At 46.3% G+C, this 27,278-nt stretch overlaps 1 protein-coding gene across 1 annotated transcript; it reads left to right on the top strand.

Annotated features, from left to right (window-relative positions):
• The first annotated feature begins 2,233 nt into the window (after nucleotides 1–2,233).
• On the top strand, nucleotides 2,234–26,762 carry BSDC1 (BSD domain containing 1). Its single transcript, XM_080657707.1, has 11 exons — nucleotides 2,234–2,274; nucleotides 2,526–2,586; nucleotides 7,468–7,584; nucleotides 9,881–10,048; nucleotides 12,773–12,827; nucleotides 14,382–14,497; nucleotides 14,926–14,994; nucleotides 15,162–15,240; nucleotides 17,168–17,647; nucleotides 23,773–23,876; nucleotides 25,280–26,762. Exons 1-11 carry the CDS (start codon nucleotides 2,264–2,266, stop codon nucleotides 25,310–25,312), a joined length of 1,293 nt encoding a protein of 430 aa, XP_080513833.1. The 5' UTR covers nucleotides 2,234–2,263; the 3' UTR covers nucleotides 25,313–26,762.
• The last annotated feature ends 516 nt before the right edge of the window (nucleotides 26,763–27,278 follow it).

Below are 27,278 nucleotides of genomic sequence, written 5' to 3'. Positions count from 1 at the left end.
ATTACTTTCAGAATGAATTAAGCCTAGACTATAGGAAGGCAAGAGTGGACACGGACATATCAGTTAAGAGGCTCTTGCCTTTATGCAAGTGAGAGATAATGGCCGCTTGGACCTACATAGTAGCAGGGGAGGTGGTGAGACATGACTGGATTCTGGTTATTTTTCATGGTAGAGCCAACTACATTTGCCGAGGAATTAGCTTTTGAGTACGAAAGAAATGTCTCCCTCGTTTTGGGCTTGAGTAACTGGAGGGATGAGGTTGCTATTTACAGCTTTGGGGAAGTTTGCATTAAATTTAGGTAGATACATCAGGAGTTTTGGGGGCATGTTAAGTTTAATATGTCTTTTTTACAATCAATTAGAGATCAAGATCCTAGGGTTCAGAGATGGATGGGGTGGAGAGAAAAGTTGAGAGTCCCTGGTGTATAGATGACATTTAAAATCATGAGACTTGATAAGATCATCCGAGGAATGATTATAGACATCAAAAAGGAGAGGGTCGCCAAAACCGGTTTGGCTCAGTGGATAGAGCGTCAGCCTGCGGACTGAAGGGTCCCAGGTTCGATTCCGGTCAGGGGCGTGTAGCTTGGTTGCGGGCACATCCCCAGTGGGAGGTGTGCAGGAGGCAGCTGATCGATGTTTCTCTCTAATCGATGTTTCTGACTATCTATCACTCTTCCTTCCTCTCTGTAAAAAATCAATAAAACATATAAAAAAAAAAAAAGGAGAGGGTCAAGGATGGAGAACTGAGACATTCCAGCAACAGAGATTGATAAGAAAACAGCAAAGAACACTGAGAAGGAGATGCCAGTGAGACAGGAGGAAAGTCAGGAGAGCATGGTGTCCTGGAAGCCCAGTGAAGAAAATATTTGAAGGAGAAGGAAAGTGATCAACTGTGTTAGATATGATGATTGTTGCCTAACCAGTTAGGCTCAGTGGATAGAGCGTCAGCCTGCGGACTGAAAGGTCCCAGGTTCGATTCCGGTCAAGGGCATGTACCTTGGTTGCAGGCACATCCCCAGTAGGAGGTGTGCAGGAGGCAGCTGATCGATGTTTCTCTCTCATCAATGTTTGTAACTATCCCTCTCCCTTCCTCTCCGTAAAAAATCAATTTTAAAAAAAGATGATGATTGTTCAAGTAAGATGAGAATTGACAATTGGCCATTGTTCTTGGCACCCTAACAAAAGTTATTTCACAGGACTGTGGGGAGGGAAAACCTGGAGTCAAGAGAGAAGCGGAGGGGAGGGGAATTGGAGGCGGTGAGGATAGCCAAGTCTTTCAGAAGTTTTGCTGTAAATGGAAGTAGGGAAATGCTGGAGGGTCAGGAGAGGGTTGGTTTTTGTTTGCTTGTTTCCTTTTAAGATGGGAGAAAGAACCGCATGTATGAAGACAGGAGTAATCCCATGAGGGAAAGGGGAATGGGAGTGGCGGGAACTGTAAAGCTATGCCCTCAAACAGACCAGAGGGATGGGATCTAGTGCAAAGTATGTGGTCCCCTCCCCATTCATTCTCTCTCTCTCTCTCTCTCTCTCTCTCTCTCCTCCCTCCCTCGAACTCAACACCTTCAACTTCCCTTCTCCACGCCGTCTCTGCATTTTCCTAACCACATCCACCTGGAGTTGTTTTGAGTCAGGCCGTCAAGATTGAGTTGTGTCTCCCGATATCTTGAGAGCCCCTCTAGAGGCTGCATGTAAGTCACCTCTGGTTTTTTTCTCCACGAACCTCCAATCCCTGGCCCAGAGCCCCCCAGTCTGCGCTCGCTGAACCAGCCCGAAGAGACCCCAAACAGCTACTACGCGGCTGGTTTCATAAAGGGGGGCGGTCCTAGCACTGCGCCCTGGGATCCAAACGTTCGGGCTCCGGCCGGGCTCGCTCCCGCGGGGATCGCTCCCTTCCCCCCCCCTACTCCCAGCTTCCCAAGACCACTCCGAGGGCCCACTAAGGCCCATGCGGCCACCGTAGGGTACTATGGCTGATACCCGTAAAGACTCGAGGTTGGTGGGGGCGGGGCTAACGCTTGGGGCCTTAAGACAAAACTGAGGATTGGACCAAGCATTCGGGGGCGGGGTTTAAGGGAGAACTCTGGATAGAGAATGGACCAAGCTCAAGGAGGCGGGGCCTGATAATAAAGCAGGGCGGAGATTGGACTGAGGGTGGTGTCCGCGCAAGGATTGGGCCGAGTGCTCCGGGGCGGTGCTTAAGGGGGCGGTACCGTGTCGGAAGTCAAAGGTCAGTAAATAGTGGTGATGTCATGCAGGAAAGATGGCGGAAGGGTGAGCCCGTCATCCTGCTCTCGGGCGTTGGGGCCTGAATTCTCCCAGGGTTGGGGTGCTGGGCCAGGGTCCCCGTGGAGAACAGGAGGCCAGCGTGGTGGTGGACGCAGCTGAAAAGGCGGGGTGGAGTCGCAATGTGAGGGGGTGGGGAAGCGGTCTGCGAAGCCTCAGCCCACGGGGTCACATCTGAGGGGAAACTGAGACCGGATCATTCGTACCGCGGGGCTGCCAGATGTATCTGTCTTCCACAGGGAGGACGTGGGATGGTGGCGGAGCTGGCTGCAGCAGAGCTACCAGGCAGTCAAGGAAAAGGTAAGCCGGACCGGCTCCCTTCCTCCCCCAGGGCCCCGCACCGCTTCATTGCAACTTGGCTCGGCCCCGCCCGACCTATGTGGGTGCCGGGCCCTCAGGGATGAGAACGACTCTCTCCCTACTTTTAGCCCCTTTCGGGCTACGGAAAGACCGATCCCGACTTAGACCAGTGGGACACTAGCCACAGTGAAATAAAGACTTTTAAAGGCTGCAGCGACCCTCTCGTAGGAATCCATAGGAAGGAGAAATTTACAACTTCCTAGAAGAGAAAACATGTAATGTAGGTCTTAAAGATAAAGGATTCTAGCAATAGAAACTTAGTCCTATAGTCCTTTAAAATATTAGCGTATATGCCACAGCCAGCACTCTCTAACAGGTCCTGAGGATACTGATATTAGCCAAACAGATGCAGCCCCCGGCCCCACAAAGCTCACAGTCTGAGTGAGACTCGGCTCTACCAATGAGAAATGCCATTGTGTGCTTCTTTTTCATTCCATGCTAGCCTGTCAGAAGGAACCCGAATGAATTGTGGAAATAGCTAACTACCATTTACCTCAAGCAACTGGGATGAGTCCTGCTTTAGAGCAGACTCCCGGAGGCTCTGCCCTCAGTTAAACAGGTCCTTTTCTCTGGGAGCATTTTTATCTTCCCCTGGCCTGTGTGCTCCTCTCAGCTCCACTCCAGCAAATGTGAGGATGCCCTGAGCTGTTTGTGTTTTGATGAGGACCAAGAAAGAGAATTTCACACTGAGGTTTAATAGAAGAGACCTCCAAGTAGCTTGGTTCCTGTCGCTCAGTCTACTGCCATTCATTTAGCAAATACATTTGAAGGCCGCCTGTGTGTTTCCCTCAAAGTTGGTCTCCCATATTCAGGAAAAATAGGAAGATTAGCTTTCCATCTTTGTTCTTGGAGAACTCTCACTTGAAAACTGTGTGTGTGTGTGTACTTAACAGTTATATGAACCTGGGCAAGTTACTTAACCTCTTTAGGCCTCAGCTCCTCATCTTTACTTTTTATTGATTTTAGAGAGAGAAAAAGGAACAGGGATAGAGAATAGAGATAGAAGCATTGATAAGAGATAGACTGCCTCCTGCACGCCCCCTATTGGGAGATCGAGCCCACAACCCAGGCATGTGCCCTGACTGGGGATCAAACCAATAACCTCTTTGTTGGATCAGTGCTCAACCACTGAGGCCCACAGGTCCATTTTTTCTTAGTCTTTCTGTGCTTTCCTGGCCTTCCTTCCTTCCTTTCTATCCTGGCTCCATTTGGACCACTCAATTCCCAGCACACTCAATTCTCTTATACCCCATAGCATAAATTGCCCCCAAGACTGTTGCTCTGAGATGGTGCTATAATCTGCCTTCCTCTGCTCCTTACTTCCTGTAGTGTGTGGTGTGTGTGTATGAGCTTTCCCACAAACACTGGTTGAGAAAGTCACATTGCACTTTGGCCCTGCCACAGATTCCCATACTCATCTGGGCCTGAATACCCCAGCAACTTTTTCAATCTCTAATTTGCTTCTTCTCCCCTTGCCTTTAGGAACTTTCCTCAAACTTAACACCTCCCTCAAGTTCCCTGTTCAGTCACTTCCTCTTTTGCTTCCAGGAGACATTAGCTCTTATTTAAAATATATATATATATATATATATATATATATATATATATATATATATATATATATATATATATAATTGATTTCAGAGAGGAAAGGAGAGGGAGAGAGATAGAAACATCAATGATGAGGGAGAACCATTGATTGGCTGCCTCCTGCACGCCCCACACTGGGGATCGAGCCTGCAACCCGGCATGTGCTCCCGACCTGAATCGAACCTGGGACCCTTTAACCTGTAGGCTGACTCTATCCACTGAGCCAAACCAGCTAGGGCAGCTCTACTTTTTAAATTTTGAGGTCAACAGCATGATCTCTCTAACTCCCTCTGCACCCCTGAAGCCACCACATACAGACTTATCTATGGTACACATTCAGCTTTACTTACACTTGCCAGATCCAGTGGGTGTTTTCAGCCCTTATCTTCCTGCACCTTTCTGCTGCATTTGACACTAGTGCTCACTCCCTCTTTCTTGAAACTCTACTCCCTTGGCTTTTGTGACATGATTCTTTCTCAATTCTCCACAAGCTCCCCCCGCCCCTTTCCTTTTCTGTTTTCAGGAGTTCCTCTTCCTCTGCCTGCCTCTTAAAAGTGTGGTATGTGCCCTAACCGGTTTGGCTCAGTGGATAGAGCATCGGCCTGCGGACTCAAGGGTCCCAGGTTCCATTCCGGTCAAGGGCATGTGTCTTGGTTGTGGGCACATCCCCAGTGGGAGGTGTGCAGGAGGCAGCTGGTTGATGTTTCTCTCTCATCGATGTTTCTGACTATCTATCACTCTTCCTTCCTCTCTGTAAAAAATCAATAAAATATATTAAAAAAAAAAAAAGTGTGGTATGTGAGGGGCCTTGTCCTCAGCCCACTGCTCTGTTTATAAACTCTTCCGTGGTGACCTCCATTTTCATGTTAGGGTGACTCAGTCCTTTTCTCTGAGCTTTAGTGTTTGAGAAACTCCTTCTGGACAACTGTTCCAGATATTTCAGTCACTGCTGATTCCACATGACCAGAGTCATTGTCATCATCGTCTCTCAAACCTGCTCCCCTTCAGCATTTTCTCTCTGTTGGCAGCACTACACCTACTCTAGTCATCTAGGTTAGCAGCCAGTAGCTCTTCTTGATTCTGTCTTGTTCTCAGTCAGTGCATACATATAATTACCAAATCCACCTTTATTGCCTGCTATTTCTTTTCTTTTTTTTAATGTTTTTATTGATTTGAAAGAGAGAGAGAGAACATCGATCAGCTGCCTCCTGTACACCCCCTACTAGGTATTGAGCCTGCAACCTGGACATGTACCCTGACTGGAATCGAACTGGTGACCTCTTAGTAAATGGGACAATGCTCAACCAAATGAGCCACACCAGTCAGGGATGCCTGATATTTCTTGAATCAGTTCCATCCTTACCAGCACTGTTCTTATTCATATTTTTCTGTTTTCTTTCCTGGACTATTGCAACAGCCTCCTAACTGGTCTTCCCTCTTCTAATCTTGTCACCTGAAATTACCTATTAAAAAATGCAAATCTAGCCCTAACCGGTTTGGCTCAGTGGATAGAGCGTCGGCCTGCGGACTGAAGGGTCCCAGGTTTGATTCCGGTCAAGGGCATGTACCTTGGTTGCAGGCACATCCCCAGTACGGGGTGTGCAGGAGGCAGCTAATCGATGTTTCTCTCTCATCGATGTTTCTAACTCTCTATCCCTCTCCCTTCCTCTCTGTAAAAAATCAATAAAGTATATTTTTTTTTAAAAATGCAAATCTTGTTCCAGCCACTGTTGCTCAGTGGTTGGAATATCATCCCACACACTAAAAGGTTGCAGGTTCGATTCCCAGTCAGGGGGATGTACCTGGATTGCAGTTTCGATCCCCGGCCCAGGTTGGGGTGCATGCGGGAGGCAACTCTCTCCCCATCCCACTTTCCCTTCCACTCTCTCTAAAATAAATCAATGGAAAAAATATCCTTGGGTGAGGATTTTTTAAAAAAAGTAAATCTCATGTCTTACCTCTTTCAAACCTTTGGTGGCTCTCCATCATCCACAAGGCTGACCGGACGCTCCACGGTTGCCCTCGGCAACATCTCCAGCTTTATCCTCACCACTTATGCTTTACCTTTTATGTCCATTAGGACTAACATACCATAGGCCTCAGTAAACCCCATACCCCAACATGTCCAGGGTTTCTTAGCTGACTCCTGCTCATAATCCATGTTTCCCTTCTCCAACTCTTTCCAAGCTCCCTATAATACACTGGTCACTACTCTGTCCTTGCTTGTCAGCACTGTTATGAGAGCATTTCCCCAATAGACTGTGACCGTTCTTGAAGACAAGCACCATGTTTATTCATATTTGTCCCCTTCTAGCCCACAGTCTAGTGAGAGAGACAACCATTCATCAAATCATTCAGATGGTTTTATCATTAAAATGGCCTTGGTACATGTAAATGTAATAAGCAAACATTTCAGGAGCACCTACTCCAGGCCTGACTCTATGTCAGACACTGGGGAAGCATCATTGAACAGAAAACATAGGCTCTGTGTTCACGGAACTCACAGTTTATGCAGGAAGATAGACATTGGATGGGTAGTCATAAGTCTAAGGTATGAGAAATGTTAGGAGAATTCAATCAAATATTTCTGTTAACACCCCATTTGTTTAATGTAAAAATGACACACCTTATTGGTATTAAATTGTTAAGAATTACTCATAAAGCTTTCTAAACTATTGTTATTTATGCAACATGTTTATTAAACCTTTCAGATAAATATTTCACATACTGCCTCATTTCAACTGAATTTTCCTGTAACAAAAAAAAGTAAAAATAGAAACACTTTCCTTTGATAAAAAAAAAATCACATCTTTTCTTCCTGTTATCTGAAATAGATGTCACATCTTAAAGCATATCAAAGCAATGCTACGAAGTCTGTTTTGTTTTCAGACTATATGTGTCCCCTAACCCCACTCTGCTCTTGAGGACACTAATCTCGTCCCCCTCCGTTTCATAGGAGACAGCCGAGGACTAGATGAGAGTTACTCTGGCTACACACAGCTTGTAAGTGTCTGGGCTGACACTCAGTTCTCAGAGCAGCAGGAAGTTCTTTGCTCTCTGTTGTCAGTTATCAAGTCGTGGAATTGGGACAAGTGAGCATTGTTTCTGAGGCTAGGCTTCCCGTGTCGCTTGAGTTTTCTATGTGTCTGTCTGGTGCTGAAGAAGCACAGGGAACAGGAACAAAGGGTGGTGGAGCCAGCTGGCTCTGTCATCCCCCTCTGTCTTCCATAGTCCTCCGAAGCCTTGGAGTTCATGAAGCGGGACCTGACAGAGTTCACCCAGGTGGTGCAGCATGACACGGCCTGCACCATTGCAGCCACGGCCAGCGTGGTCAAGGAGAAGCTGTCTGTGAGTACAGCCTATATCCTCAAAGTGACTGTCCCTCACACCTGACCTATTTTGAGACCATGGTGAAGGCTCCCAACTTTTCTCCCATTTTTCTTTTATGTAATTGTTTTTCCCCATGGGCTCTCATTTAGAAAGAATTGTGTCTGCCAAGCAAACAAGCTACATCTATGTATTAAGTATTAATAAGCTTTCCCACTTCTTACTGTCTTAGCAGATGTTATCCTATTACCAATGCAATTCATTGTAGATAATTTAGAAAATACAAATAAGTAAAAGAAAAAGAGAGAGAGGCCTAGAGACATCCAAAATGCCATCTCCCAGAGATAACTGTTGTTACTATGTGGGAGTATATCCCTTAGGTACCCCTTTATTTTCATAATTGGACTCAGCTGAAGACCATGTTTTGTAACCTATCTTTTTTTTTTTTTTTTTTTTTTTTTAATTCAGAGAGAGGAAGGGCAGGGGAGGGTGGAGGAGGGAAAAACATCGATAGGTTGCCTCCTATCCGCACCCCAACTGGGGATTGATTTTGCAACCTGGATATGTGTCCTGACTAGGAATCGAACCTGCCACTTTTCAGTGCACAGGATGACACTCCAGTAAACTGAGCTACACTAGCCAGGGCTGTAAACTACTTTTTTACTTAATCATTACAGATTTCTTTCTGCAGCCTCACAATTGGCATGGTATTCTATTATGTGGCTTTAACCAGTTCCTAGTTTCCTATTTCATTTTTCCTCAGTATTGTAAACAGAGGTACAAACATTCTGATTGCTAAATCTTTGCCTTTCACATTTTATTTCTCATAAAATATTGGAAGGTATTATAGGGTGAATGTAGTTTTAGGCCTTTTAATATCTATTGCAAAACTACCCTCCAGAAAGGTGTGCCAACTTATATTTTCACTGGCCCTGTTTTTATTAATCAGAACTGTGCATTGGAATTCTCTTCTGAGATAGGAGTTTGATTCTGAAGTCAGTGTGGGAGAGAAAATTGTATACAGTCAAATGTATCCCTGCAAGTCTCAAGTTTCTGATGAAGTACAGTATACTGGTTTTTTATTACAGTTTTCCCTTTAGTGATGGGACAGATTGCAATTTCTTCATTTGCTCACCAGCTGAATCAGTTGCCTTGTGACTAGAGGCCATGTTATGAAAACATGTTTGGCTGTTTCTTACCAAGCTTGTTTTGTTGAAAGTTGTAAAATACTGTCTGCCTGCTAACCACAGCTATAGATGAGCGTGGAAGACAAGTGGTAGTCCTGCTGAACTGCGATAAGTCCAGCCAGCAGCAGAGACAGCACTTGTTTCTTTCATTTATTTATTCCTTTTTTTATTCCAAAAATAGGATTGTATACCCGTGCTAACATATTCTAGGCACTGAGATAGATTCTAGTTTAAAATGCCAGGGCAAAAAAATAAATAAAATGCCTGGGCAGCCTAGTTAGGAATAAATATTATAGTTTTCCATGAGGTCTTTAGAGCCTGACCCTGTCTCTCAGCATCTCATCCCTGCTTGCTCAAGGACATTCTGACCAGTGTGGCTCAAGCTTGGTGTCCATACATTGGCCCTCAGCTAGTCCTAGGCTTGCCCCTAGGGAAGACAATGTTCTGATCCAGCCCATATTTCCTCAAACTTCATAGAAAATATTCCACTTCCTGAGCAGTCATGATGATGAAATTGTGATATTACAATATTGCTATTTATTAAATGTTTGCTATATGCCAGGCATTGTACATGCCTTATCTCTATTTTTTTTGGTGCTGAAACCCCCATGCCTTATCTTTTTAATCTTCACAGTAGCCCTCTGAAGGAAATATATTTATCTGAATCTTACAGAAAAGGAAACATAGACTCAAGGAGGATTTAGGCCTCATATCAGCAAGTAATAGAGCCTAGGATTCAAATTAAAGTTTGATTCCACAGCTAGTACCTTTCTCATCACATAGGTCTTCCCCACTGAATGTCTATGGCATGGCTCCTCACCTGTCAATTTTTGCTCAGTCTGACTGACCCCGAAATTTTGATGAAACAGCCAATCAAAGGAGCTCTGCTCTGACCTACAGGGGCCTACTGCAGCCCTATTCTGCACCCCCATCTGGGGGATGGGAACCCTGGCTGCCTCTCTCTCCTTCTCCAGCCCCAGAGACGGGGTGAGAAGTTGTGAGCACTTTCCTGGTCCCCACATACACAGTAAATTTTTGTCCTTGATACTTCACCACTGCTCTATGCCCCATACCCCAGATTGTAGCCTACTCCTGGACCACTTGCTTCCTCTGCTGGCTTATCTTTTCAGACTGAAGGCTCCTCGGGGGCGACGGAGAAAATGAAGAAGGGTTTGTCTGACTTCCTAGGGGTGATCTCCGACACCTTTGCTCCCTCAGCAGACAAAACCATCGACTGCGATGTCATCACCCTGATGGGCACACCCTCTGGCACAGCTGAGCTCTATGATGGCACCAAGGTATTCACTAGTGGCTTTCCCTGCAGTTGTCTAACAGCACTGAGCTCTAGCTTCCCACATGTACTCACAAAAGCAATATGTGTTCTGGCTAAAAAGCAAATATATGTATATAACTGAATTGGAGAATACCGATAAGCAAGAAGATAATTATTTCTAAACTCATAATCCCATCAGTCAAAAAGAACCACTGATTTCTTATTGATATATAGCCCTTCCTCCCTCCCTCCTTCCCCCCCTCCCTTCCTTCCTGTCTTTCTTTTAAAGAAGAAGGAGCTGCACAGAGAGAGTGTAGAGGGGAGTATTGGTATATTGGGATAATGCTTTTCTAACCAACTGAGCTACCCGGCCAAGGCTAGCCTGTCATTTTTTTTTTGTTTACAAGCATGGGTAAAGATAGTTTAGGGTTTGTTTTTTGTTTTTAACCAAAAAGGCACTTTATATATGCAATTTTGTTACCTGCTTTTGAAAAATTTAATAAACTTAGCACTTTTCCTAATCACCATCATTTTTAATGTCTTTAAAATGAATATGGCATAATTTATTTCATTTTTTAAATATATTTTTATTGATTTCAGAGAGGAAGGGAGAGGGAGAGAGAGACAGAAACATCAATGATGAGAGAGAATCATTGATTGGCTGCCTCCTGCATGCCCCGTACTGGGAATCGAGCCCACAACCCGTGCATGTGCCCTTGACCGGAATCAAACCCGGGACCCTTCAGTCAACAGCCTGAAGCTCTATCCACTGAGCCAAACCGGCTAGAGCTAGCATAATTTATTTCGTCACTTCCCTGTGTTGCACATTTGGATTCCTTTCAGATTTCAACCATAATGAGGAATGCTGTAGGGAGCATCTTGACAGACATGATCTACTCCATATTTGGGCTATTTAAAACTTAACTTCCAATAGGAATACATGTATGGGAGGAGGATGTCTATATTTCTATCGCATTTTATTTTCTCTCATTACTTCTTGGATGTCATGGAGTGTTTTTTCCTAAATTCCATGGTGTCGTAGCAGTTTGGCCTCCTTCATAGCATTTTACCACATTGAATTTCCATTCCAAATGTACTGAATTCCAAGAATTGGCACCACCACTTAGTGAAATTTAAGTGGAATTGTGAAAATTTTAAAATTACAGGTTTTTAAATTATAACAGTGAATCACCAAAACCACTTGCTGCAGTTCTGATGCAGCCAGCCAGCCCATGCTTCATGTAATACAGAGGAAGGAAGGTGGGGCTTTCTGTTCACCAGCTAAAATTTGCCACTTCCATGGCCCTAATTGGAACATAGCTTACAGTTCACTTGGCAGATGGCCATGAAATTAAGAGATTCTTTTTTTTTTTTTTAAATATATTTTATTGATTTTTCACAGAGAGGAAGAGAGAGGGATAGAGAGTTAGAAACATCGATGAGAGAGAGACATCGATCAGCTGCCTCCCGCACGCCCCCCACTGGGGATGTGCCCGCAACCCAGGTACATGCCCTTGACTGGAATCGAACCCGGGACTCCTCAGTCCGCAGGCCAACGCTCTATCCACTGAGCCAAACCGGTCAGGGCGAAATTAAGAGATTCTTGATGAATGGTTTTAACTTGGGAAAGTTATATTATTTTAAAACTTGTTCATAAATTTGGACCTTATTAATATTTTTGCGTTAGTTTTTCAAACCACATAATTCAAAAGTATTTTATACATATAATTTTGTAGTCTGTTTACCCTGTATTTTCTTAGTGTCATATTAGGTGAGAGATCATTTTTCTCAGAGCCTACTTTTGGACTCCTAGCCCAGCACTCCCCTCCCTAGCTTGTTTTAATTGACAAGTCTCCTGTGGGTATGGTAACCAACAGGAGAGAAGCTGGGCTGTGGTCGGTTAGGTACACTGGCAGAGAGGGGGTGCTTTCTTTGCCTAGCCTCCCAGAATTTATGTTCCTTTTCTGTGTTGTTTTTTTAAAATATATTTTTATTGATTTCAGAGAGGAAAGGAGAAGGAGAGAGAGTTAGAAGCTTCAGGTGATGAGAGAGAATCACTGATCTGCTGCCTCCTGCCTGCTTCCACACTGGGGATCCAGCCCGTAACCTGGGCATGTGCCCTGACTGGGAATGGAACTGTGACCTCCTGGTTCAGAGGTTGATGTTCAACCACTGAGCCGCACCAGCCTGCTGTTGTTGTTTTTTCTTTATTGCTCCAGTCAACAAAAGGGAAACTTTATTGAGGCACCAGGGCCACGGGGTTCAGGCAGAAGGCAGTCAGTCCCGCGGGCTCGAGAAGGTGGTGGAGAAGCCTTATTTATTAACCTTCTGGGGACACAGGTTGTTGGTGTGGCCTCGCTTCTTTCGGGAGTTGACAGCTTGGGGGTGCAGGCAGGTGTAACACTTGTGACATCATCTTGTCACAGTTGTACTTCTGGGAGAGCTGGAGGAGGAAGGGCTCGATGATGCCACCCTGTAGATGAAGCACCAAGTGTAGGGTGTACTCCTTCTGAATGTTGTAGTCTGAAAGAGTGCAGCCATCCTCCAGTTGTTTGCCCACAAAAATCAGGCGCTGTTGGGCAGGTGGGATGCCCTCCTCGTCTTGGATTTCGGCTTTGATATTCTCAATGGGCTCAACCTCAAGGGTGATGGTCTTGCCAGTCAGAGTCTTCACAGAGATCTACATCTTTGCATCTGCTGGGGAGGTGGCTCTACCACCTCATTGAAGAATCTTCTCTGTTTCTTATAGGCTCGTCTCTATAGCCTGCAGTCAGACCCGGCAACCTACTGCAATGAACCAGATGGTGAGGGGGTAGCTGTGGGGGGAGGGTGGTTTGCAGGGCAGGGAGACCAAGCGCTAAGCAGCCATGTGTAGAGGGACCAGAGTGGGGTGAGTGTGTACCTTAGATCTGGTGGGATGGGTGATGGTCCCTCTTCCTCCCTGACCCAGGCTATCTTCATCCCTCTCTGCAAAAACTTTGACCCTTTCCCTCATCCTCAGCTCAGGCTCCCTCCCAGCCCTGTTGCCTGCCTGTTTGCTGAATCCCTGTGGTACAGCAAGCCCCAGGCTGGGAACTGGAGGTCAGAAATGAGTCAAACCCTCAACCTGGTCTAGACCTTCAGGAACCTGCTGTTAGGAGAGGGAAACAAGAAACAGTGAATAAAGCAAAGGTAGTAGATTTGGAATGATTGCTTCTATAGAATGATGGGTGCAGTGGGAACCCAGAGGGATGGCACCCAACCTAGCCTGGGAAACTAGGATGTGACACTTCAATTGATGTTTTAAGGATGAATTAGCAGTAAATTAATTTAATCTTTAAAGTGGGGGGTGGGTGCTTAAGCAGAAAGTCCAGAAAGAACAGGGAGTAGCTGGCATTTGAGAAGGTTGAATTAAAGGGTGCATGTGAGGGAATGAAAGCAGTGAGCGATGCGGTGGAAGCCAGATTGGAATGCTTTGGATGTCAGACTAAGCATTTTGAATTTTGTCCTAAAATGCTTCTTAACATTTTTTTTTTAAGTCAAAAAGGCCTTTAAAAATCTGTTGAAAATGACAGGCCCTCTCTTCACAAAATTTCATATGCAAAATGAGAATTCTTTGACCGTTTGAAGTCCATCTTTGGACCATAGCTTTAAAAGCCTTCCTATAGAGAACTATTGAAGGGTTTTGAGGCCTGAGGTGATCAGATTTTACATTATATAAAAGAGTTCTGGGCAGTGTTGTGAAGGATGAAATAGAGGGAGAGATAGAAGACAGGAAGACAAGTTAGGAGGCTTGGTAGCAGTTCTCACATCAGAGATAGGGCCAGAACCTAGGAGGTGGCAGGAGGAATGAAGAGGAAAGTGTGCATGTCTAGAAGGGTCCTCAGGTTTCCATTGGAGCCCTTGGTGGATCAGGTTGGGCAGGAAAGAAAATGAGTTGGGTTTGCAGCACCTGTGCAAGTGGACGTGTCCAGGGGATACTTGGACCCTGGATCTGGAGGATTTTCAAGAGGGAAGCAATGGCTCCCAGAGTCAAAAACTGGATTGGTCACATGAGGGAAGACAGACGTAGCCATTGGATCTGGAAACATGAGTCACTGGTAACCTGAGAACAGCTCTTTGAGAGAGGAGATCCAGTGGCCCAGTGCAGTGGGCTACACAGTGAGTAGGCATGGGAGAGATGGAGTCTGCAGCCCTCCTGGAGGTCATGAAGGTGCTGCGCCTGATCACCCACCCCTTCACCCTACCTTACTCCCCACCATGGGCCAAATGGCTTTGAAAAAAACCTTATCCATGACCAGGCTTAGGTGTGTTTTCTGTAGGCCCAGTGTTCTTTCCTCAGACCAGGGAACTGACCATCAGTGTCTGTCCCTCTACAGGGCCCCCGGAATTGTTTGACGCCTGGCTTTCCCAGTTCTGCTTGGAGGAGAAGAAGGGGGAGATCTCAGAGCTCCTTGTAGGCAGCCCCTCCATCCGGGCCCTCTACACCAAGATGGTGAGGGCCCAGCTGGCAGGACCTCAGCCAGCTCCCAGCTTGAGGTGTCGGGAGGTGGGAGAGACATATCCTGAGTCATTTCAGAGTCATCTGGCTTAGAGAGCAGTGGGAGACTCTACAGAGCCAAACCAGCCAGTTCCTGGGCCAAGAATTTGCACGGGGGGAATTGATATGCCAGGTTTCTGGCCATCATGGTGAGAAATGGAAGGACTGGCAAAGCCTGGTGGAATTCCTGTTCTCTCTCCTGGGCCAACCTAGGCCAGGAAGGTAGCAGGAGTGGGGTGTGGGTTGGAAATACTCTGATAATCATTACTCAGCCTCTTACTGTATTTGAAATCCAGAGTGGCTAGGAGCTGGCTGATAAGGCTGGGATGCAGACCCCACACAACCACTCCAGAAGTTTCATCTTTGCTATCCCCTCCCTCCAGGTGCCAGCAGCTGTTTCCCATTCCGAATTCTGGCATCGGTATTTTTATAAAGTTCATCAACTGGAGCAGGTATGCTGGCCTAGCCTGGCTAGGTACTCCACTCAGCCATGGGGGAAGTGAGCTGGATTTTGTTGAGGGAAGAAGGGGACACAGGGTGCCAAGAGTTCTGGGGTCAGGACCAGATCTAGTAAGAGGGTGCTCTGACTGTTCCTCGACATCTGCTCCCCCACATTCAGGAACAGGCCCGGAGGGATGCCCTGAAGCAGCGGGCAGAACAAAGCATCTCTGAGGAGCCTAGATGGGAAGAGGAAGAAGGTAAGACATTGGGCAGGTAACAGGTCCCGCCTGTGGGGGACTGTCTGTCCATTCTCTCTGAATCCTGGAGAGACATGGCACCCCAGGGAAAAGTAATGAGTGTGTGCATGCTAAGGATAGGCTGAGCTGATGAGATGTTTCCCAAGGCGGGTGGGGTCCTAAGTACAGAAAGCACCTAATTGGCTGTGTCCGCCGTTGCAGCAGATTACCCTGCCAGCCATGGACCAGCTACTGCAGAGTCACCTGGGATGCTTATTGAAATCCCAGAGCCCCTTATCCTCTCTTATAAGATTCTATGGCCAAACTTATGGCGTTGTTGTGTGTGTTTTTTGTTACTGTTTTTTAGATTTATTTTTAGAGAGAGAGAAACATCCATGTCAGAGAGAAACATCAATCAACTGCCTCCTGTACATGCCCCGATGGGATTGAACCCGCAACCTGGGTTTGTGCCCTGCTGGGCAATCAAACCCATGACTTTTCGGTATACTGGATCGGATGACACTCCAACCAACTGAGTCACACAGGCCAGGGCCAAACTTGTATTTAACAAGCTCCCCTAGTAATGTTAATGCCCAGCCAGACTTGGGAACTGCTGGCTTAGGGAGGGAGCTAAGCATCCTCTATGGCAGCTCAGCTTTTTTTTTTTTTTAACATATTTTATTGATTTTTTACAGAGAGGAAGGGAGAGGGATAGAGAATTAGAAACATTGATGAGAGAGAAACATCGATCAGCTGCCTCCTGCACACCTCCTACTGGGGATGTGCCTGCAACCAAGGTACATGCCTTTGACCGGAATCGAACCTGGGACCCTTCAGTCCGCAGGCCAACGCTCTATCCACTGAGCCAAACCAGTCAGGGCAACACATTTATTTATTAAGTGCTTATATTATACTAGAGGCCCGGTGCACGAAATCCGTGTAGTGGGGGGTGTCCCCTCAGCCCAGCCTGCACCCTCTCCAATCTGGGACCCCTTGTGGGGGCCTAAATCGGCAGTCAGACTCCCTCTCACAATCCTGGACCGCTGGCTCCTAATCACTCACCTGCCTGCCTGCCTGCCTGCCTGGTCGCCCCTAACTGCCCCCGCCAGTCTGGTCACTCCTTACTGACCCCCTGCCAGCCTAATCACCCCAACTGCCCTCCCTGCTGGCCTGTTCACCCCCAACTGCATCCCTCCGCTAGCCTGGTCGCCCCTAGCTGTCCCCCCCACCCCCAACTGCCCCCCCTGCTGGCCTGGTTGCCCCTCACGGCCCCCCCGCCGGCCTGATTGCCCCATGCAGCCTGCTGTTCAGTCGTTTGGTCGTCCCTCACTAACCCCCGCTGCCGGCCTGGTCGCCCCACGCAGCCTGCTTGTTCAGTCGTTTGGTCATCCCTCACTAACCCCCCTGCTGGCCTGGTTGTAGGCAGCCATCTTGTGAGGGTGTGAGGGTTAATTTGCATATTACCTCTTTATTATATAGGATACCCAACCTGTACTAAGAGCTTTATATATATGGTCATTACCACAACTCCATTATCCTCTTTTATAAATGAGGCAAGTAAGTTAAAGAAAAGTTTTAAAAAAAACCCCACAAAGTGCTTTGCCTGAGATCATACACCTAGGGTATAGCAGAGTCTGATCTGAACTCAAAACTTACAGAAAAAGAAAACTTAAAAGTCTTAGTTTTCTAGTCTATAATGCCATCTTTGGCTGAATTTCTGGAAGCTGAGTGCCCACCAGATACGTGCTTGGCCTCAAGGGTAAGTGAGACTTTGACAGGGAGAGTCTGCAGAAGAACCTGATGGAGAAGGGTGAGGAAACTGGCACCCTTTCATCTTGATCAGAGCAAACTTTGGAAGAAAACCAAGGCCTGTCTTCAGAGAGTTTCACGGTGTCTTGGGGCTGACCAGGGCACATTGCCCGCTTCCCCTGCTTTTCTCTCTTGACAGAGGAGCTTGTGGGCATTTCACCCACACCTCCAAAAGAGGCAAAGGTTCCTGTGGCCAAAACTTGCACATCCCTTGAAGGAGGACCTGGCCCCCAGAGTCCCTGTGAAGAGAATCTGGTGATCCCAGTCGAGCCTCCAACAGAAGTCACTCCATCAGAGAGCAGCGAGAGTATCTCCCTCGTGACCCAGATTGCCAAACCTGCCACCACACCTGAGGCACCAGTACTGCCCAAGGACCTGTCCCAAAAGCTTCTAGAGGCATCTTTGGAGGAACAGAACCTGGCTGTGGATGTGGGCGAGACTGGACCCCCACCCCCAGCTCAGTCTAAGCCCCACACCCCTGCCAGTCGCCCCAGTGGCCCAGAGCCCAGGCCTCCAGCCAGAGTAGAGACTCTCAGGGAGGAGGTGCTCACAGACTTACGGGTGTTTGAGCTGAACTCGGACAGTGGAAAATCTACACCTTCCAACAATGGAAAGAAAGGTAAGTCAAGGCCAGAGCCCAGGGAGTGTGTGGGGCAGGGCAAGTGAGAGTTGACACCTCACAAGGCAGACTGGTCTCCTTGACCCTTGTGAGGATCCTAGGAGCATCTGTCCTTTATTTGTGATACTGATGGTGATGACAGTTACTATATTTTATTTATTTATTTATTTATAACATATTTTATTGATTTTTTACAGAGAGGAAGGGAGAGGGAGAGAGAGTTAGAAACATCGATGGGAGAGAAACATCGATCAGCTGCCTCCTGCACACCCCCTACTGGGGATGTGCCTGCAACCAAGGTACATGCCCCTGACCAGGATCAAACCCGGGACCCTTCAGTCTGCAGGCCGACACTCTATCCACTGAGCCAAGCCGGTCAGGGCTACTATATATTATTTATTACCTTAGTCCAATTCTAAAATACACTGATTAAAGTGAATCTTACAAAATAAGGTTTATGTCAGGTCCTGTGCTAAGTTTGTAGCATTACTTTTAATTTCTCACATCTTACAACCCACTGAGGTCACTGTTACTGTCCTCATTTTACAGATGAAGAAAGTGAGACTCAGAAATATTAATTAACTTGCTCAAATCACATGGCCACAAGTGGCCAGCCCAGATTCAGACCCAAGTCTGTCTGTCTTGAAGCCCACGCCCTTAACTACCTACCGAATTCTATCCTTTTGGACAATTTAACCTTATCTTGGGGTGGCTATTCTGGTGACACTGATTGATGTCAAGGGTCTTCTCTCCTGGGTCACCTTAGGAAAGTCATTTAGCTTCCCTAAGCCTTCATTAATTATTATTATAAAATATATATAAACAAAACTTACATGTACAGTTTTGTGGGTTTTTTTGTTAATCCTCACTCGATATTTCCATTGATTTTTAGAGAGAGTGGAAGGGAGAGGAGGAGACACAGAGAGAGAAACATCAATTGGTTGCCTCCCAGGTCGAGCCTGCAACCAAGGTATGTGCCCTTGACCAGAATCAAACATGGGACCCTTCAGTCTGTAGGCCAATGCTCTATCCACTGAGCCAAACTGGGTAGGGTTGCATGTACAGTTTAAAGAATAAAGTTAATTCTCATGAACTTTCTGTGAGCCAGCTTAAATAATAAGCTTTAGTTTCTTATCTGTATAATGGAATTTTAGTCTGGAGACTCTTTGACTTGATGTCACGGGGGAACCTCTCTAACTCCTAGAATTGACGATACCTTTGTTGTCAATTTCTTTGCCACATTCAAAAATACCTCTTTAAGAGGTAGCTGATGGCCAGCAAGACCTTCCCTCAACTCCTCACACACACATGCATCCTGTCTTTGCCAGCACTCAGTACCAGTCAGCCACAAAGCTTGCCCATCTGGTGAGTGCTAGCCTGCTGGCATATGAGGGACTGGTTTGCTGCAGTGGATGGGAAATAGACCCCACTATACCCTACCCTGCTCCCTGATGGAAACTGCAGGGTTTCCAGTTTCCAAACAGAGTGCTTTCCTTCTGACTGGTTCAGTGAGGTCATCCATTGAGCTCCTACCAATTCTTTGTGAGACACTGAGGAGGGAGGGGCAAAAGCTGCAGTCTTTGTGATGAAACATGAAGCTGTGTGGGACAGACTTGTATTGGAGAAGGTCAAAGAAAGAAGGAACATCTCGGCGTCAGCGAGTCTTTCACCGAGGAGACAAGCATTGTATAGGAGAGTTGGAGAGTTTGGGGCAGGTGCGGGGAAGTAGTCCAGGCTCAGTGTGCCTACAAAGTCCATATAGCAGAGGGCCTGGGGCACATTGAAGGGGGGTGACCCAAGCCCACTTTTCTGTGTTGTCTCCTACGAGAGGGAGGAACAAGAAGGGTGAATGGATTGGCTCAGAAATAGAACTTAAGAACGTAAGCTGAATTTAGAAGGTTGGACTTAGTGCCACAAAGCAGTGGGGCATGCTGCATATATTATATGCCCAACCTCTACTAAGAGCCTAACATGGGGAGGCTCTGGGTTCAGATCCCAACTTTGCTCATAAGCCATGTGACTTCAGAAAAGTTACTGATCTCTAAGCCTTCGTTTATGCCTCTATCAACTGGGAGTAATTGTTCCAGGTGCTTAATCAAGGAGAAATGCTTTGGAGAAATGATGATAATAAGAGGTACTAGTCTCTGAACACTTTCTGTATGTTCATATAGCTCTGTGCTAAGCATGATATGCATAATCACTCAATCTTCACAAAAGCCCTATGGGGTCTGTGCAATATTCCCCATTTTTTATTAGTAGGAAACAGATCAGTCACCTACCCAATAAGTACTTAGAAAAGTATGAAATAGTCATTTAGAAGAGTGGATGAGTAGGTGATGGATCAACAGGTAGTGTGTGGTTGCTGGGTGGGTGGTACTAAAGGCCCATTGGAGGTAGTCGTCACTGGTCAGCACTATTGCACTTTTGTACAGCCATATTCAGTTGTTCAGGTGCAGGCACAGAGCAGATGGGGAGTTGGATTTAACCAGGGTTCAAGTTTAGCCAGGTGAAATCAGTGGAAGAAAAGGAGACAGTCAAGTACATGCAAGAAGTGATCAGAATGATGGCTCATGGAATCCTAGCTGGACAAGGGAGGGAATAGTGGTGAAACAATTATAGGGTTAAAGAATTATAGGTTCCATTTGGAATCCCATCAGAGAACATGATCAGAAAAAATGATGGTGGGTGAAAGAGACTGAACAAAATGAGATTTTGGGGAAGATGTAGCAAAAGCTCTTAACCACTCTGTTTTACTGTCTGCGGTGCACTCGGGGATTCATGGAAGGAGAGGCTGGGGATTTTTTTTTTTTAATATATTTTTATTGATTTCAGAGAGGAAGGGAGAGGGAGAGAGAGACATAGAAACATCAATGATGAGAGAGAATCATTGATTGGCTGCTTCCTGCATGCCCCCTACTGGGGATCGAGCCCGCAACCCAGGCATGTGCCCTTGACTGGAATCGAACCTGGGACCCTTTAGTCCACAGGCGGACGCTCTATCCACTGAGCCAAACCAGCTAGGGCGAGGCTGTGGATTTGATGCAGAAGACCTACCAGAAGTAGTTGTAGTCAATGAGGGGAAGCCAGGGTCTTGGACGAGGGTAGGACAGTGGGAACTGAGTAGAGGGAGTAAATCTTAAAAGGAAGACTGGAGACTTAGAGACAGAGTGACTCCTTTCCCGATTGTATTACTTCCTAAAATGACATGAGGGAGGCTTGGTCTCTGGGTGCAGCAGTCTTCCCTGGGGTCTAGCCACAGGGTCTCCTAGGTCCCAGTGCAATTTTCGTCTTTGCAGATTTGCTTCCTACCTGAGGTTAGTAATAAAAAAACAAAACAGAAAAATGCCATCATGAAGTCTAAAATGATTGTTGCATAGATGAGTTTTCTGCCACGTGCACAGTATAATGGAGATCTTACTACTCTCCTTGTGTGACAGAACCAGATGGTGGGACAAGGCAGATGGCAGAGCCCCAGTTCACATCTCTGCCACTCAAAGCCTTCATTTTCTCATCTGTAAACCAGGACTGTAAATACCTACCTTAGAGGGCAGATGTGAAGTGCTCCAAAACGTTTAGCTGATACTCTGTTTTCTAAAGGGTCTGCCCTAGCATTTAAGCCTGAAGAAGAGAATTTCAAATCCCTAAAGGACAACTGAGGCTAGAGAAAGCTGTCGTGGCCACAGCCACAGCTCTGAAGTGACAAATCAGCCAGGGGTCTGGCTTCTACCTCACAGGGAGCCTGCACTGTCAGATGGCCAGGTGGGTCCCACCAAAGTGTTCTGAAAGCACAGGGACACTTAGATGTGGGTCAGAAGAACTGGGTCTTGGTGGCACATCTGTCCCTGACGAGCTGTGGGGCCATGTGCAACTTCACTTAACTTTGAGAAGAGGCCTTTAGGACTCCATTTGTTAAATATCCACTATGTACATATGTTACGGGCACCGTCCACTGATATTTATAATATTAATACTATCTTGTATCAAACTGAAGACTCTAGTCTACACAGAATCATCCAGGTTCCTGCAGAATCCTGGGCCATCCCCTAGATTGCTGAGTCTGAATGAGGGGGGTGGGGGAGCAGGAGTCTGCATTCTAATAAGCTCCTCCAGTGGTTCTTTGCAAAGAGGGTGGTTTATCTTTATTTATAAGTAGACTGAAGCTCAGAGTAACTTGCCCAAGACTACAATAAATAAGAGTCGGGATTCCACCCAGATTGACTTGGTTCCATAGACCATGCTCTTACCACACTGCTTATAGGTGGCTAGGAAGAGAGAACAGTGTGAGACCCCTTATAAGGAATGTGGGGGCTGGGCTTAGGGAGGGTCTGAGACCCTAAGCACCTGGTGAGGAGCAAGTTAGACAAGAAATAAGGAGATATTATGAGTCATGCTATTGGAATCAGGGGCCTACATTTTTTAAAGGTGCTTTAAAAAAAAAAAGATTGCAAAGTAATACATGTTTCTTTTAGGAAAAAAACCACACCAAGAAAAATTACCCCATGACCTCATCACCTAGGGATAACTATAGTTAGTATTTTTGTGGATATCTTGCTGATCTTTTCTGCATGTGTGCATACATCTGTGAGCATATTTCTAAAATGGAATCTTACTGCATATACTTTTTTTTACACGAACTATATTGTAGCTTTCTTCTTAGTAATAACTTTCAATGTACATTTTTTAAATATTTGCTTGTAAGAAGTCATAACCAAAAATGAATTTTTAGAGCAGTGGTTGTCAAACTTTAGCAGGCATCAGAATCACCTAGAACAGGGATGGATAAACTTGTTCTGTATAGAAAAACGTATAGATCTAGATCACAAGTATATTAGACTTTTGGGGGCATACAGTCTCTGTCTAAACTACTAAGCTGTGCTGTTGTAGTCTCAAAGCACCCACAGGCAATGTGTGTACAACATTTTATTTCCAAAAGAACAGAGGCTGGATGTGGTCCATGGGCCATGGTTTACCAACCCCTGGCTTAGAGAAAGGGTCCATGAATATTTATTGAGAACAAGCTAAGTGTTCTCGTCACGTGGAGTATATGGGAAAACAAAACCAATACCCTGCCTGCTCTTGAGGAGCTCTCGTTTTAACTCCTATATTATTAAACAATAAACATATTAAATCTGATGGTATATGCTAGAAAGTGACAAAACAATGGAAAAAAGAACAACGAGCAGAGAGAGGAATAAGTTGCAATTTAAAAGGATGTTAGAAAATAAAAGGATGGTTAGGGTAGGCCATACTTAGATGGTGAGCTTTGAATAAAGGTGTACAGGAAGTTAGGAAGTTGGCTTGTGGATATAGGAGAATTCCAGGTATAGGGAACAGCCCATGCAAAGGCCCTGCAGTGGGAATGTGCCTGGTGTTTTAGATGTAGCAAGATCAGTGTAGGCAGAATGGAGGGAGTAAAGAGGAAGAGGTTCATTGTTTATTCTGGAAGATTTGTGTGGCTCCCAGGGAACCTTGGAACCAAAGTGCTTCTCTACTATTCAGTAACTTGCTTTTCCTCACTTAATAGTATAGTTTAATACTATTTGTCATGTATATGTTCTGCAGCCTAACCTTTAAAAGCCACATAATGTTCCATCACATCACTGTACTATTTATGTTTGTAATTCTCTTATCAGTGGATTTTCAGGTGGTTTTTTAAGTTTTCATCACTATAGTAGCACTACAGTGAACATTCTTTTGGCTACATTTTTTACTGAATGTAGGATTTTTCCTTAGATTCCTAAAAGTGGGAAGTGGGCTAGAACAACAGAAGGCAAAGACCTTTGTTGTGTGTTTGTCAGGTCCTTTTTTTTTTTTTTTTTTTTTAATATATTTTATTGATTTTTTACAGAGAGGAAGGGAGAGGGATAGAGAGTTAGAAACATCGATGAGAGAGAAACATCGATCAGCCGCCTCCTGCACACCCCCTACTGGGGATGTGCCCGCAACCCAGGTACATGCCCTTGACCAGAATCGAACCTGGGACCCTTCAGTCCGCAGGCTGACGCTCTATCCACTGAGCCAAACCGGTTTCGGCTGTCAGGTCCTTTTAAAGAGTGCCATTATCTCCAGCTTTGACCTCTTCACATACCACTCTCTGACTTCGACATTGTGGATTTTGGTTCTAGGCTCAAGCACAGACATTAGCGAGGACTGGGAGAAGGACTTTGACTTGGACATGACTGAAGAAGAAGTGCAGATGGCACTTTCCAAAGTGGATGCCTCGGGTGAGGTGAGTGGACCTGGTTGGCCACAGGGGAGCAAGCCCAGCGATCCCAGGGTCTGAGGCCTCTCCCCCTCAAGCCCAACTGTTCCCTCAGGGTGGATGGATCCCTGTGCCTATCTGAGGTGGCAGACTGCAGAAAGAGAGCTGGGACCTCCACTCAGGCCCTGAGCAGTTGTCATTGGTAGGCTCTGCTTCCCCTCAGTTCCAGGATGGAATAAAGGGAGAGTTCCTGACATTAGCTCTGTGTCGAAATCACCAAGGAACTATTAAAAAATACAGATGCCAAACCCTGCTCCAGATCTTCAGACTCATGGTCCCCCAGGTTGGGACCTGAGCAGATTTCTAGCCTTGGAGACAAAAGACAGTGTGATCTAGGGCTAATCACTTAGCCTAAAATACAGAATTTATAATTATAAACTTATAAGCTGTGATAGACAATGATCAACACATTAAGCATAGTGCCTGGGACTTGGGAGCACTAGTATATGTTACCAAAACCACCACAAGACCCAGTCCAGTTATGAGCTCATTCTTCATTACCTCTCAAAATAAAAATGGGTCATTTTGAATGAGAGGCTAGGGATAAAACTCTCATAGCTGGTAAATAACAGGCATATGATTCAAGTCAGTGTTACTTCCACTGTCCACCATGTAACTCATGCACCTGCTGAAGAGGTAAACGGATTAGAGGCAGGGGGAGGGCCTTGTTTTTCATATTGGAAAACTGAAGCCTGAGAGGAGGCAGTGACCCATGCGAGAGCATTTTGTACCTGTGACTTCATGATACCCAAGGCAGAAAGGCCCTGGAGTCCTGTCACGGCTTTTGTATCTTTGCAGCCTTCTTTTAAAGCCTGATATCCAGTCTTCCTGAGCAGAGTTAATAACTCGTCATAGCAGGGATCAGCAGGCAGCAGGCCAAGAGAAAGTTGCCTGGGAAGACTTTAGCTAAGGACTAGGGTGCCGGAGCCCCTAGTGAAGACCCTGTAAGCACCTGTAGTCCAGGGCCACGCTTGCTTCTAATTTAGTGCCACTCTCAAGCTCTCTGCCTCTCTGAGCCATCTTCGTAGCTGCTCAACAGGAGACAAGTTTTCCTTAAGGAATTGCTGACTTCGTTCCTGTGGGCAGGGTGTCCCCCTTGTAGAGACAAGTGTTGGTTGGTGGAAACATTTCCTTTGGGTCTGGAATGATCAAAGAAGCAGACTCACCCCTTAGGTGGAGGGCAGCTCTGCTCCCAGACACATTCCTTAAGACTGTGGTTCACTCTCATGGGCAGTGTTTGGCCCAGGGCAGTCGGGGGCTTGGGGGAGGGCTATCTGGAAATGGAGGCAGCAAGGGGAGCTTTGGGTCTGGGTTTGACTTAGAGGAATAAATTGGTATTTGTGCTCTCCATTGTCCTCTCCCATTTGCAGCTGGAAGATGTAGAATGGGAGGACTGGGAATGAGGGGAGCCAGAGCAAGCAGCTCCCCCTCCCACAGCACCTCCCATTTCCCTCGATCGTCTCAGCCCAGCCCTGGAAGACACTGACCAAGAATGTCCCCCAAATGGCCTCTCAACCAGAGCTCTAGGCACAGATTCTGGGTTGCTTCTTGCTGGCCCTGTGGGCCCCTGCTCACATCTGGGAAGGGGCTCACAAACCAAGAACTCTGACTTGTGCCAACCATAGGATGACCTAAGGGGAGGAAACCTATCCCCTCACCGGAAGAGCCTACATTTTTATGCTGAATACCCCGTTCCTGGGGACTCTTGCTGGGAAGTCCCAAGGGATAGCTCCATCCCTTCTGCCTGTGTGGACAGAAGCTGAACCACCAGTCTCTTGGAAGAAGCCAAGTCAACACACTGTCCACTCATAAGCAGGCAAGGAAGGACATGCCACCTGCCATTGGCTACATAGGGATGTCAAACAGTTTGGCTCTTATTCCAGTGGGTAAGAGACATTTGATTCTGGGAAATTAGCCTCTCTTGGGAATCTCCTCTTCCCAGGCATTTTCCATTCCCAGAAAGGTTCCTTGTGGTTCAGAATCCAGAGACCAAACCCTGAGTTCCCATCTCCTTTCATCCAGCCCAGGCTGGTATGTCCCCCACACCTTTCCCAGGGCTTCTTCATATCAGATGCACCCAAGTCCTTAGCCCAGCTGTGCCACCTGCAAGACTCTGCTCTTGCTTTTCTTCCCCTCCCCATGAAGGGAGGGGCCCCTTCAGGCCCTTCTGTGCGATGCCTGGCAGGGTACTTTGTCCAGCCAGCTACCCACCTCAATTCACCTGGATCTTAGGACACAAGCCAGCTCGCAGTGGTACAGAGCAGTGATCAAAGCTGAGTACTTACAACTCTGGTAAGCCCAATTTCTCTGCCTCAGCCCTTCTGCTTCCAGAAGGGATGTGCTGGGGTGAATTCTTGAGACTCATCAGGCTTCTGAAAAAGCTCTTCTTGAAGGCAGACCTGTCTCTGTCTCTCACCCTCCACTCCGCTAAAGCGGCACCTCTCTTGGGGGAATGCGGGCTGCAGGAATCCCTGGAGTCCTGGCGCTTACAGTGCGCTCTGGTATTCTAGTGCATAGTCTGGTGTTCACCAGTGATTTAATGGGAGCGTGGCTGGGATCCCAAGGAGTGAGGGGTGGGGTGGAGAGAATGCTAAATCTTTTTGATGGGGTGGGGTTTTTCTCTTTGTAATTATTTCTTTAGTTTAATTAATCTTTTGGTTGTTTGTGCAATATTATATATTTTAAATTATAATGCATCTCCCCAGAGTATTTTGTAGCTGGGAAAAGAAAAAAAGGAGAAAAAAAAAAGATTCTAACAGCTGTTAGTTTTGTAATTAAAAAAGAAAGAAAAAAGAACTTTGTTCTGAACCTTTTCCAGACTGTCGTTAACAGCATTAAAGAGATTCAACAGAAGCTGGAAGATGTCTGGGGTCTGTTCTTGTCCCCCATGGCAGCTGGGGCAGGACATTCACAATGTGCAGAGTGGCTTCCTGCTTAGAATCTGGGGGGCGGGGGGGAGAGGAAGGAGGGGTGGCCTGGGTTCTGAGGAAGTCCCTGTCCTCATCTCAGACTCAGCTTGGCCTTTGGAATGAGAAGGGGCAGGACTCCCAACAGGCTTCTCACCAAGACTAGAAGTCAAGAGGCCAATTCTGCATTCCCAGTGCTTCTGCTTTTATTGGGAAAGGAAGTTGCAACAACAGTGGCTCCAATTGCTCTTGGTCATTGTTCTCCTCCCCCCCCCCCCCCATATATGTATGATTCTGGTGTCTAATTTAATTAACTTCAGTTAAATGCCCGTATGAAAATCACTTGTCAGTCATAATAAAAGGGAAGTCTGAATGAGGCCCTCTGGTTCCATGAAGATCTTTAAAGGGAAAGAAAAGTAAGGCGGGGAGGGTGTAGGTAAGTTTTAGGGTAAGTAAACTTAAA

Source organism: Plecotus auritus (assembly GCF_963455305.1).
Source record: "Plecotus auritus genome assembly, chromosome: 2".
Classification (NCBI taxonomy): Eukaryota; Metazoa; Chordata; class Mammalia; order Chiroptera; family Vespertilionidae; genus Plecotus; species Plecotus auritus.
This window is presented reverse-complemented; position numbering and strand designations above follow the sequence as displayed.

Coding starts and splice junctions, on each gene's coding strand:
- BSDC1 (XM_080657707.1), top strand. Junction 2,587..7,467: donor ACCAGGCAGTCAAGGAAAAG/GTAAGCCGGACC, acceptor TGTCTTCCATAG/TCCTCCGAAGCCTTGGAGTT. Junction 14,498..14,925: donor GGGCCCTCTACACCAAGATG/GTGAGGGCCCAG, acceptor CCCTCCCTCCAG/GTGCCAGCAGCTGTTTCCCA.